Here is a 13056-nt window from a genome sequence, read left to right as displayed (position 1 = left end):
TCCCGATGATCCATTGCACATGGGAACCAGATAGCTGGCATGAAGCACTAGTATTAAAGCAATATCCCATTCCATGGGAGCGAGGCCAGCTCTCCTCAGCGCTGGTGCCTTCAGTTTCTAAACTACTTCTCGAAAGAAAATCGAATAAGAAGCATTTCAACTATATTATACGTTATTACATCAAGTAATCCCTTTTAACAACAGCAGTTACATTTTTTCATTGTCATCTGTTTACCCGACAAGGTCATCTATTTTAACATATGTTGGGCCACACCCCTGTGAAACTTACACCAGTTACCAAATGAAGTTGATCTATCTCCTAAAATAGCCGTCTCATTCTCACACACACACACACTGCAGAGTTAGCTTCCAGCTAAAAGCTTTATCCCACTCGCAAAGTTTTGCTTGACCATGAAAGTCAGTGTAATTGCCTTCGTAGCAGGGCTCATTGGAGCTATTGGGCTGCTGCTCTTTCTGGTGGCGTTTGGGACGGATTACTGGCTCCTAGCAACTGAGAACTGTGAAGCGTATGGACACGGATCTGAGAATGTAATATCCAGGCCCACAGCTACCGCACCGGTGAGTTTGGAGGCCTTCGGTTTCCCAAGTTGTATTTAAATTTGCCAAGCAGATCAGCCAGGCATTGCAAATCGCTACAACGGTACAAGTTACACTGAAGGAGACGGAACTCCAATTGTAGCTCAGCGCAATGGTGCAACTCAGCCTCATTCTTCCCATCCTCGCAAAAGCAGTGCTGCCTCTTTTGAGTACCAATATATTGTGTCTTAAACTGTTGGGCTACAGGTTTGATCTTTCACTTCACTAAAGAGTGATGATCTGGACTACACATTGAAAGTTGCTGAGTATTGAGACAGGAAATTGTAGTGAGGTCTAACATCAGGCAAATATGTACCCCAAAAACAGGGGAACTCCTTTAATTCCTGTAGAGGCTTTTCTTTATTTCACGAAGAAAAATGTTACAAATCCAAACAGGAAAGCCAGTCAATCATTTAACAATTAACAAAAGCAAGGTGTAAGCATAGCTGTTGAAAAATGTTAAAGACATTTAAGATTGGTTCAACATTCTCTAACAAGGTGTTTACAGGAGATACACTGGCAGTACACTTGCGCATATGTCTTTCAGGCTGCAATGGAGAGGCTCTCCTTCCTTTTCTGGGGCCTGGTTAACTATTTTATAATTAAATATTTCTATCATGTGAAAGACGCTTCATTTTTGAAATCCAATGCAGCAGAAATCCACATGAGGTATAGAAAACAGACCTCAGTATCGATCTGCCACATAGTTTCAGTGGCAACAGGTCAATGTAGCTCTGATTGCAGCATAAAAACATTACAAACGTAACTTAATTTTAATAAGTCATAGTTATTTCTCCAGATTTATTCCCTACAGTTAGTTGATATTCTAGAAGATAATGTAGAAGTAAAAACAGGAATTGGCAAAAAGCACAGTAACCACAGACACTTGATCAGATGTAGAGCTACTGAAAGCAGCTGGTGCGCAGACTAACACGTACTCGGTCTCTGCAAACCTCATCTAATGCTTGGGTAGGTGGATGTATTTCTTAATCTGGACTAGATTTTTAATGGGGCTTTACTTGTTGATTCAGAAGCTGGAGATCATTATTGAACACTGAGGTTGGAAATTAGGGCCATAAACCATTGAATATAGCTGCAGTGAAGCAGAATGGTTGTGGAATGAGTGCCAAAGGTGAACTGTGCTGTTAAATCTGGAACCCCTTCCTGAAATATGTACAGTCCAGCGCTAATATTACTTAGAATTACATAGAAAATACAGCACAGAAACAGGCCATTTGGCCCAACTTGTCTGTGTTGTTGTTTATACGCCACGTTAGTCTCCTCCCATTCCGTCGACCTCAATTCAACCTGTCAGCATATCTTGCTATTCCCTTTTCTCTCATGTACTTGTCTAGTTTCCTTTTGAAAGCATCTAAGCTATTTGCCTCAACCACTTCCTGTGGTAACGAGTTCCACATTCTAACCACTCTCTGGGTAAAGAAAATTATCTTTATTTCCCTATTGGATTTATTAGTAAATATATTGCATTTAGTTTTGGATTCTCTCACAAGTGGAAACATTCTCTCCACATCTACCCAATCCAACCCATTCATAATTTTAAAGACTTCTATCAGGTCACCTCTAAGTCTTCTTTTTTCTAAAGAATAAAGCTCCAATATGTTCAATCTCTTCCAATAGCTGTAACCTCTCAGTTCTGGTAATAGCCTTGTAAATCTGATTTGACCTTTCTCCAGTGCTTCTATGTCCTTTTTATTGTATGGAGACCAGAACTGTGCACAATATTCTAAGTACGGCCTAACCATGATCCGATACAAGTTTAACATAACTTCAGTACTTCTGAGTTTTACACGCCTAGAAATAAATCCCAGTGCTTTGTTAGCATTTTTAATTGCTTTGCTAACCTATGATTCTGCTTTTAATGATTTGTTCACCTGTATCACTAGATCTCTAGATCCCTTTGCTCATCTACCCCATTCAGTTTCTTATTTTTTAAGGTGTAGGTGATATTTCTGTTTTTCCTACCAAAGTGCATCTATGTTAAAGTTTATTTGTCACTTAACTGCCCAGTTTACAAGTTTTCTAATGGCCCAGAAATTCGGGTCTCCACGGGTGAGTACGCACGGGGTACTTACCCATAAGCCCAATGGAAGTGCCGGTTTCCTGCATGCACTGTGCATGCGCGGGAAACCGGCACTTCTGTTCCCCTGAAAGAAGGGGTTCAGAGGTCGAATGCGTGCGCAGGAGAGTCTGCGCGTGCGCATTGAACGTACTTTTTTTTGCAGGTTTTCCCAGGAAGGTAAGCCTCCAGAAGTTAGACATGTAAAAAGCAGTCGCAAGGCCTGGTTTTTGCAAGGTAAGTGGTGAATTAATTAAAATTAAAACATTTTTTCCACAGGTTTATTATTTTTAAATACTTTAAAGAAAAGTAAGTTTATTTTTAGCCCCGTTAGAAAATAAAACTATTTTTTTCAAAAATTTAAATTATTGTTTCAAATAGTTATTTCATGTAATTTATAGCTCACAGCGTCGGCGGGAATCTTGAGCGGTAGAGCGGGGCTACAAAAGGCCCCAGAGACCAGGTAAGGCCTCACAGCGTCGGCGGGAATCTCGAGCGGCAGAGCGGGGCTATAAAAGGCCCCAGAAACCAGGTAAGGCCTCACAGCGTCGGCGGGAATCTCAAGCGGCAGAGCGGGGTTATAAAAGGCCCCAGAGATCAGGTAAGGCCTCACAGCGTCAGCGGGAATCTCGAGCGGCAGAGCGGGGCTATAAAAGGCCCCAGAGACCAGGTAAGGCCTCACAGTGTCAGCGGGAATCTCGAGCGGCAGAGCGGGGCTATAAAAGGCCCCAGAGACCAGGTAAGGCCTCACAGCGTCGGCGGGAATCTCGAGCGGTAGAGCGGGGCTATAAAAGGCCCCAGCGACCAGGTAAGGCCTCACAGCCTCGGCGGGAATCTCGAGCAGCAGAGCGGGGCTATAAAAGGCCCCAGAGGCCAGGTAAGGCCTCACAGCGTCGGCGGGAATCTCGAGCGGCAGAGCGGGGCTATAAAAGGCCCCAGAGACCAGGTAAGGCCTCACAGCGTTGGCGGGAATCTCGAGCGGCAGAGCTGGGCTATAAAAGGCCCCAGAGACCAGGTAAGGCATACCAATCTCCGAACTCGGAACTCGGAGGGAAGGAGAGAGGTAAAAAGTAATCCAAGTGTGACGTCACCAGAAAGCGAGTAAGTGATTGGTTGGTAAGTATTTCTCTCTTTTTAAGCTTGAACTCTGTGGTTTATACTTTCTAAGGTGCGATATTCATCTAGAATCGGAGCAGAGGGTATTTAAAAATAATATTAATAAATTTAATTAATTACATAGAATGGGAGATCAGGTGATGTGTTGCTGCTGCAATATGTGGGAGCTGGTGGACACCATTGATGCTCACGGTGATCACATTTGCAGTAAGTGTTGGCTGCTCGAGGAATTCCGGCTCTGTGTTGAAGAGCTGGAGTCCGAGCTTCAAACACTGAGACACATCAGGGAGGGGGAGAGTTACCTGGACTCTGTGTATCACGAGGTATTCACACCAATTAGATTAATTAATTCAGATGTAGTCCGTGGCCAGGGTCAGGATGGTGTGACTAGAAGTGAGGCAGGTACGGGGATCCAGGAGGTAGTGTTGGAGGAGCCGCAGCCCTTGCTCTTGTCCAACAGGTTTGAGGCACTTGCTCCCTGTGAGGATGGGAACAGGGACTGCAGGGAGGATGAGCAACCTGGCCACAGCACCGTGGAGTAGGGGGCCATTCAAGTGGGGGGAGTTAAAAGAAATATTGTAGTGGTAGGGGATAGTATCGTTAGGGGGATAGATAGAGTTCTTTGCAGCCGAGAGCGAGAGTCCCGAAGGCTGTGTTGCCTGCCCGGTGCCAGGGTTAAGGACATCGCCTCTGGGCTGGAGAGAATCTTGGAGTGGGAGCGGGAGGATCCAGTTGTCGTGGTCCATGTTGGTACCAACGACATAGATAGGACAAGGAAGGAGGTTCTGCTGAGGGAGTTTGAGCAGCTAGGGGCCAAATTAAAAAGCAGAACCACAAGGGTAATAATCTCAGGATTACTACCTGAGCCACGTGCAAATTTGGCTAGGGTAAATAAAATTAGAGAGTTAAATGCGTGGCTCAAAGACTGGTGTGGGAGAAATGGGTTTTGCTTCCTGGGACACTGGCATCAGTACTGGGACAGGAGAGTGCTGTTCGGTTGGGACGGACTTCACTTGGCCAGTGCTGGGACTAGAATTCTGGCGAATCAGATAACTAGGGCTGTAGAGAGGGCTTTAAACTAATTAGTCGGGGGGAGGTTTTAAGAGAGCGAAAAATAAAAATGACAGCGGAGAGGCAATAGAGCAAGGTAGCAGTGGGGGAATTAAAAACCAGAGCATGTCAGGAAGGGACAGAATGTATAATGAGAAAGGTAAAGTAGTAAAAGGGGTAAAAGCAGGAATAAATTGTCAGAAAACATATTTGAAAGTTCTTTATCTGAATGCACGCAGCATTAATAACAAAACTGACGAGTTGACAGTACAAATAACTACACATGGGTATGATCTGGTGGCCATTACAGAAACATGGCTGCAAGATAATCATGACTGGGAACTAAACATACAAGGGTATTTGACAATTAGGAAGGACAGACAGGAAGGAAAGGGAGGTGGGGTTGCTATGTTAATCAAGGATGGAATCACTGCAATAGCCAGAAATGATATTGGGTCAAAGGATCAGGATAGTGAAACAGTTTGGGTGGAGATAAGGAATAATAAGGGGAAAAAGTCACTAGTGGGCGTAGTCTATAGGCCTCCTAACAGTTGCAACTCTGTTGGTCGGAGTATAAATCAGGAAATAGTTGGGGCTTGTAATAAGGGAACAGCTATAATCATGGGGGATTTTAACTTTCATATTGACTGGACTAATCAAATTGGGCATGGCAGCATTGAGGAAGAGTTCATAGAGTGTATTAGGGACGGGTTCCTTGAGCAGTATGTAACTGAACCAACCAGTGGGCAGGCAATCTTAGATCTGGTCCTGTGTAATGAGACAGGATTAATAAAAATGTCCTAGTAAAGGATCCCCTTGGAATGAGTGACCGTAATATGGTTGAATTCCAAATTCAGTTTGAGGGTGAGAGAGTTGGATCTCAAACCAGCGTACTAAGCTTAAATAAAGGAGATTATGAAGGTATGAGAGTAGAAATGACTAAAGTGGACTGGGAAAACAGATTAAAGTGTAAGACGGTACAAGAGCAGTGCTCTACATTCAAGGAGATATTTCACATCTTTCAAGATAAATATATTCCACTGAGGAAAAAGGGGAGTAAAAGAAAAGACAGCCATCCGTGGCTTAGTAAAGTAATAAAGGATAGTGTTCGACTGAAAACAAGGGCATATAAAGTAGTCAAATCTAGTGGGAGGATAGAAGATTGGGAAGCATTTAAAAGCCAGCAAACAATAACTAAAAGATTAATTAAGAAAGGGAAGATAGATTATGAAAGTAAACTAGCAAAAAATATAAAAACAGATAGCAAGAGTTTCTACAGCTATATAAAAAGAAAAAGGGTGGCTAAAGTGAAGGTTGGTCCCTTAGAGGATGGGACCGGGAAACTAGTGGTGGGGAACATGGAGATGGCAAAGACGCTGAACAAATATTTTGTATCAGTCTTTACAGTAGAGGACACTAAAAATATCCCAACACTGGACAAACAGGGGGCAATGGGGGGGGAAGAGCTAAACACGATTAAAATCACTAAGGAGATGGTACTCAGTAAAATAATGGGACTTAAGGCGGATAAATCCCCCGGACCTGATGGCCTACATCCTAGGGTCTTGAGAGAAGTGGCGGTAGGGATTGTGGATGCATTGGTGATCATTTTCCAGAACTCCCTGGACTCAGGAAAGGTCCCGGCAGATTGGAAAACTGCTAATGTAACACCCTTATTTAAGAAGGGAAGTAGACAAAAAGCTGGAAACTATAGACCAGTTAGCCTAACATCTGTGGTTGGCAAAATGTTGGAGTCCATTATTAAGGAAACAGTAACAGAGCATTTGGATAAACATAATTTAATAGGACAGAGTCAGCATGGTTTTACGAAGGGAAAGTCATGTTTGACAAATTTGCTCGAATTCTTTGAGGATGTAACATACAGGGTGGATAAAGTGGAACCAGTGGATGTAGTGTATTTGGACTTCCAAAAGGCATTTGACAAGGTTCCACACAAAAGATTACTGATCAAGATAAAAAAATCATGGGATTGGGGGTAATATACTGGCATGGGTGGAAGATTGGCTATCTAACAGAAAACAAAGAGTTGGGATAAATGGTTCGTTCTCGGGCTGGCAATCAGTAACTAGTGGTGTTCTGCAGGGGTCAGTGCTGGGACCCCAACTCTTTACAATCTATATTAATGATTTGGAGGAAGGGACCGAGTGCAACATATCCAAGTTTGCCAATGATACAAAGATGGGAGGGAAAGCAGTGAGTGAGGAGGACATAAAAAACCTTCAAAAGGACATAGACAGGCTAAGTGAGTGTGCAGGGATTTGGCAGATGCAATATAATGTTGGAAAGTGTGAGGTTATGCACTTTGGCAGAAAAAAATCAAAGAGCAAGTTATTATCTAAATGGAGAGAAACTGCAAAGTGCTACAGTACAAAGGGATCTGGGGGTCCTGGTGCATGAAACACAAAAGGTTAGTATGCAGGTGCAGCAGGTGATCAGGAAGGCCAATGGAATCTTGGCTTTTATTGCAAGGGGGATGGAGTATAAAAACAGGGAAGTCTTGCTGCAGTTATACAGGGTATTGGTGAGGCCACACCTGGAATACTGCGTGCAGTTTTGGTTTCCATATTTAAGAAAAGATATACTTGCTCTCGAGGCAGTTCAGAGAAGGTTCACTCGGTTGATTCCAGAGATGAGGGGGTTGACGTATGAGGAAAGGTTGAGTAGGTTGGGACTCTACTCATTGGAGTTCAGAAGAATGAGAGGCGATCTTATCGAAACATATAAGATTGTGAGGGGGCTTGATCGGGTGGGTGCGGTGAGGATGTTTCCACTGATGGGTGAGACTAGAACTGGGGGTCATAATCTTAGAATAAAGGGCTGCCCTTTCAAAACTGAGATGAGGAAAAACTTCTTCACTCAGAGGTAGTAAATCTATGGAATTTGCTACCCCAGAGAGCTGTGGAAGCTGCAACATTAAATAAATTTAAAATGGAGATAGACAGTTTCCTAGCAGATAAGGGAATTAGGGGTTACGGGGAGAGGGCAGGGAAGTGGACGTGATTCTAGATTCAGATCAGCCATGATCCTATTGAATGGCGGAGCAGGCCCGATGGGCCGTATGGCCTACTCCTGCTCCTATTTCTTATGTTCTTATGTTTATTTTAAAAATGTGATTTAAAAAAAAATTTATTTGAAGATTTAGTGATGTTTTGGGTCTTATATTATTTATAAGTTTGACAGCCCTTCCTGTCAAAGTTATGAATGAAGCATTCCCTGCTCCGATTGGCTCCCCATGGACCACGTGATCCCAGGCGACACATCGAACTAACTGCGCCCCTGGGATACGCAAGCACTGCGCGCCGGCAGTTGGAGAAGGCCCAGGATCGCAATTCCATGGGGCCCACAGCTCAACGGCCGGCGCGCAAGGTAAGTGCAGGTCTGGGGCTTACACCCCGCGGGAAGCCCTCAACCCGAATTTCTGGGCCAATGTCTTCTTGTATTATATTGTATTCTTCCTCAGTCCAAATCATTAATGTAAATGATGAATAACTGGGGTCCCAGCACTGATCCTTTTGAAACACCGCTTTCTACCTCCAATCTGAATAACTACTCTTTACCCCTAGTCTCTGCTTTCTATCTAATACCCAGATGATTAAGGGCCACTCCCAATAAATGTTTCCCTGCCATCCCTTCCCCTTTGTTTGGGTTCCTAGCTCTTCACACATACACTATAGTTATTGAAGCTAGATTTGTACATTTGTTCAATAAAAAAGTGAGGGTTTGATCCATGCTCACTGACTTTGGAGTAGCTTTGCTCAAGTGAAGCAACATTGCAATTTATAATATTCCCCCACCCTTTCCCACATGGAGAAGGAACTGGGGCCTGATCCCCCCCACCTCACCCCTCATACAGTCAACTGCCTCCTACCCACTGAGAAGAAAATTGACCTCCACACCCTCGTCTCCTCCCCTCCCCTCCTCTCTCACTTCCCCATACTCCATCCTCCTCCTCTACCCCTCTCTGCTCCTCCCACCTACCCCCTCCCCTTGCCTGGGTCCAGTTATCCCCATCCCTTTTAACCCTACTTGACCCGAGCACTGCATTTGGTTGTGACTCCCCGTGCGGAAACACTGTGGAACGCCCAGTAGTTTTACAAAAATACCATAAACCTAAATTGCTGCAATAATTGAACAAGTGAAAATGTTGGGCATACAAAAATAAATATTTAATTTTATTTAATATGCTCATCCAGTATAGTACAGTTTTGGGGACTAGTATGAAGGAGAAATTAGTCATAACACAGAAGGAGGCCATTTGGCTAATCATACCTCTGCCCGCTCTCTGAAAGAGCTATCCACTTAATTCCGTTCCCTCAACCTTTCCCTATACACAATAATTTTATTTCAAATACTTAACCAATTCCTTTTTAAAAACAATTACGGATAGTACTTCCACTACTGTTTCTGGCATTCCATGTGTTAACAACCCCATGCATAAAAGACAATTCTCCAACTCATCCCATCAAGCTTTTGATGCTGGTTTTAAATTAATGCCCTTTAGTTACCAACTCACCAACCAGAGGAAATAGGTTCTCCCAATTTACCTAAACAAAACCCCTAGGGGGTGATTTTGGCCGAATACTTTAGGTGCTAAAGAGGTTGTCGTCGTACGTGTCTTCACACTGTTCCCTTTGGGGAACTGTATGAAGTGGTGGAAGGATTTCTGGCTGCGATTAACGCTCCTTCCGTGACCGTAACCATCTTCGTACCAGCCATTAGGGTGGTTAGTCCTATGGCGGGAGGGTTTTACGGGCTCCCACAACCCATACGAGGGTGGGGGCCACCCACAACCACAGACGCAAATATCCCGCTGGATGTCAACCCAGAATTTTAGAGCCGGAGCTCCGACTCCACTTGCCGGGACTGTCTGGAGCGGGGTTCGAAACCCTATGCCTTCTGGCCCAGCGGCGGGGATGCTACCGCTACGCCAAAGGCCCACTCCGCTAAAGAGGTAAAGGGGTGGCAAGATGGGGTCTTAAGCTGCAATGACAGTTTAGCTCGCATTAAGCGCCAGACTCCATTTTGGTAAAGGAGTTGAAGCCAACACTAGGAACCGCCGCCCAGAGGATCGCTAAGGGTTGATTGACAATTAAATTGCCGGGTAGCGCTCATTAAAAAGGCTGCACGCCATTTTGGTGGGTAACATTTCATTTAATGACCCTCCTAACAGCGACCAGCAGAACAGGAGTAAACAAGTCGTTGCTGAGTGTTTCAAACCCTTCTTAAAGCCATGCTCAGCTTTCACTGTTCACTAGCTGAGTAAAATCGACTGAATACACTGCGTTTGAAGAGGACATTTGAGACACATCAACATTTTTCCCGGATATTCTCTCAGGACTTCACCTAAAAAGAGTGAGTGCTGTGATACTCTAACTGTTGTGTCTGTGTATAATAAGACACAGACTGCAGGAGAATGGTACAACAGGTGTTTACTCAATGTGGCTCACACTGGAACTGATCTGTACAGATTACTACTCAGTGCTATATACAGGTGTGGTCACTGCCGGTAATACAGTATACATGAGCTGTAAAAGATAGTTCCCCCCTTAAAGGTATGTACATTACAATTCCTCCCCTTTTAGATTAACAGTAGCATAACACTCATTTAACAATTAAATATCAAACTAATTACAATTAATACTTTTAATATGCAACATTAGCTGAAAATAGTCGATTTATATATTCAGTCTTTGAGATTGAGGCAGTAGTCAAGGCTACAGCACCGGAAAATGTGTCAAACTGAGGTCGTTCCTCGGGCTGGTAAACTACTACCATAAGTTCTTGCCAAATTTGTCTACAATACTACACCCACTGAACACCCTAGTGCAAACTGGGGTGCCATGGAAGTGGAGTGACGAATGTAGATGAGCTTTCCAGACGAGCAAAACACTAATCACATCGAAAGAGGTATTGGCCCATTACAACCCAGCATTGCCAATTCGGTTGGCATGTGATGCGTCACCCTACGGCATTGGAGCGGTGCTGTCGCACAAATTCTCGGACGGCTCAGAGAGGCCAATAGCCTTTGCGTCATGATCACTAACCTCAGCCGAGCGTAACTACGCCCAGATTGACAGGGAGGCCCTCAGCCTAGTGTGGGGAGTGAAAAAGTTCAATCACGATCTGCACGGGCAGAAATTCACCTTGCTGACTGATCACCAGCCTCTTGTCTCCATTTTTAATCCGAAGAAGGGCGTTCCGGTGATGACTGCGCAACGACTACAAAGATGGTCACTTTTTCTAGGGGCGCACCACTATGAGATTGAATATAAGGGCACAAAACAGCATGGAAATACTGATGGGCTATCACGCCTGCCACTTGCTACTGCGGAGGAAGCACCAGCAGTGGATTCTGTCGAAATATTCCATTCGACTATAGTTGAATACCTACCGGTAACTAACGCTTGTATTGAAAAGGAAACCCGAAATGACCCGACAATGTCTCGGGTATATGATTTGACGGTGAAGGGATGGCCAGCACATGGTGACTCACTGTTGCCAGCATTCTCGACAAGGAGAGAACAGCTGTCAGTGTGCCGGGGGACCTTGATGTGTGGATCCTGAGTGGTAATTCCACCCAAGTTAAGGGATAGAGTGCTCAATGAGCTTCATGAGGGTCATCTGGGAGGGGTAAAAATGAAAAGCCTAGCCAGGGCTTATGTGTGGTGGCCGGGAATCGATAAGCAAATCGAGGACCTGACCAAGAGTTGCTCAGGATGCCAGAAAGTCCAAAATGCACCACCACAGGCCCCTCTACACCCATGGGAGTGGCCCTCATCTCCATGGCAACGGGTGCATATTGATTTTGCTGGTCCATTCATAGACTCAATGGCCCAGTAATTCGGGTCCAAATGCGTGAGTACGGTCTGGGTACTCACGCATCTGGCCGGAGGAAATGCCGGCGTTCAGGAAGCTGAACGCATGCGCGGCATCGGGCAGCGCGTGCGCCTTGGGATTCCTGTATTTTGAGAGAGATGCGCGTGTGTAAAGGCCTCCGATATTTACACACAGAAAAACCACACGTAAGTACTTAGTTTTTCAGGTAAGTGGTCTATTAATACAATTTAGAATTTTTTTTCCCACAGGTTTGTTATTTTTAAAGAATTTACAGTAAGGTAAGTTTAGTTTTAGCCCCGATTTTTTATAAAAATTTTTTTTTCAAATTTTAAAATTATTGTTTAAAATAGTTTTTCATAGTTATTTATGGTTCATTTAAGTAGTGCAATGTTTTTTTAAATTTTCTTTCAGGTTTAAGTAGTGTTTTGGGGCCAGGAGTTTTCATGAGTTTAACAGCTCTCACTGTCAAACTTATGAATGAACTTTTGCAACCTCCCATTGGTTGCCCTGTGCTCACGTGATCCCAGCCGGCTCATCGCACTAAGTACACCGCTGGGTCACGCACGCAGGACCTCAAGCTGGCCAGTCACAGGAATGGCATTGCGGGCCAGATTTCAGATGTCGGCGCGCCGGGTAAGTCCACCTTGGGGCCTTGCACGCGCGGCAATCACCCGAGCCGAATTACTGCCCCAATGTTTTTAATAGCCGTGGATGCGCACTCGAAATGGCCTGAGGTCATCAAAATGTCCTCCACCACCACGGAGAAAACTATTGCAGCCCTACGGACCATTTTTGCCAGGAATGGCTTGCCAGAACAGATTTGCTCCGACAATGGACCACAGTTTGTGTCCGAAGAGTTCTGGAGGTTTTTGAAAAAGAATGGGGTAAGGCATTGCACATCCGCCCCGTATCATCCAGCCGGAAATGGATTGGCTGAGAGGTTCGTACAAACCTTTAAGAAGGCAATAAAGGTTATGTACAATGACAACATTCCGCTGCAGCACAAGGTGGACAATTTCCTGTTCACCTACCGGAATGTGACACATGCAGTCACCAACCAGGCCCCAGCCATGATGTTCTTTAACCGAAGGTTAAGATCTCGCCTGGATTTGCTCAAACCAAACGTACGAAGAGATGTTGAGAGTAAGCAATTCGAGCACATCCATGAGAAGCCAACAAGGAGCTTCAATGTAGGGCAACCAGTCTTGGCCCGCGACTACCGAACAGAAAAATGGCAGCCAGGAACGATATGCACACGGCAGGGCCCACTAATGTACACAGTGGACGTTGGGGAGAGCATCGTGAGACGCCATGCTGACCAGATCCTAGAGTCACAGGAACAAGTCAACCCCATGCCT

General features: G+C 44.7%; 1 protein-coding gene across 2 annotated transcripts in view; it reads left to right on the top strand.

The window, feature by feature from the left end:
* Positions 1 to 317: 317 nt before the first annotated feature.
* LOC147124951 (transmembrane protein 182-like) overlaps positions 318 to 13056 on the top strand; it is a 41350-nt gene continuing 28611 nt past the window's right edge. The window contains exon 1 of one of the 2 annotated variants that reach the window (XM_085995210.1): positions 318 to 579. In XM_085995210.1, coding sequence (XP_085851336.1) covers positions 412 to 579 — 168 coding nt within the window. In that variant the 5' untranslated portion in view covers positions 318 to 411. The remainder of the gene's footprint in view (positions 580 to 13056) is intronic. The other variant, XM_085995216.1, reaches the window with a different exon arrangement.

Source organism: Somniosus microcephalus, chromosome 1, assembly GCF_052327205.1.
Source record: "Somniosus microcephalus isolate GS21.2 chromosome 1, FLI_Smic_1.0, whole genome shotgun sequence".
Taxonomy (NCBI): Eukaryota; Metazoa; Chordata; class Chondrichthyes; order Squaliformes; family Somniosidae; genus Somniosus; species Somniosus microcephalus.
Note: the sequence above shows the minus strand (reverse complement) of the source record. Positions and strands in the feature narration are given on the sequence as shown.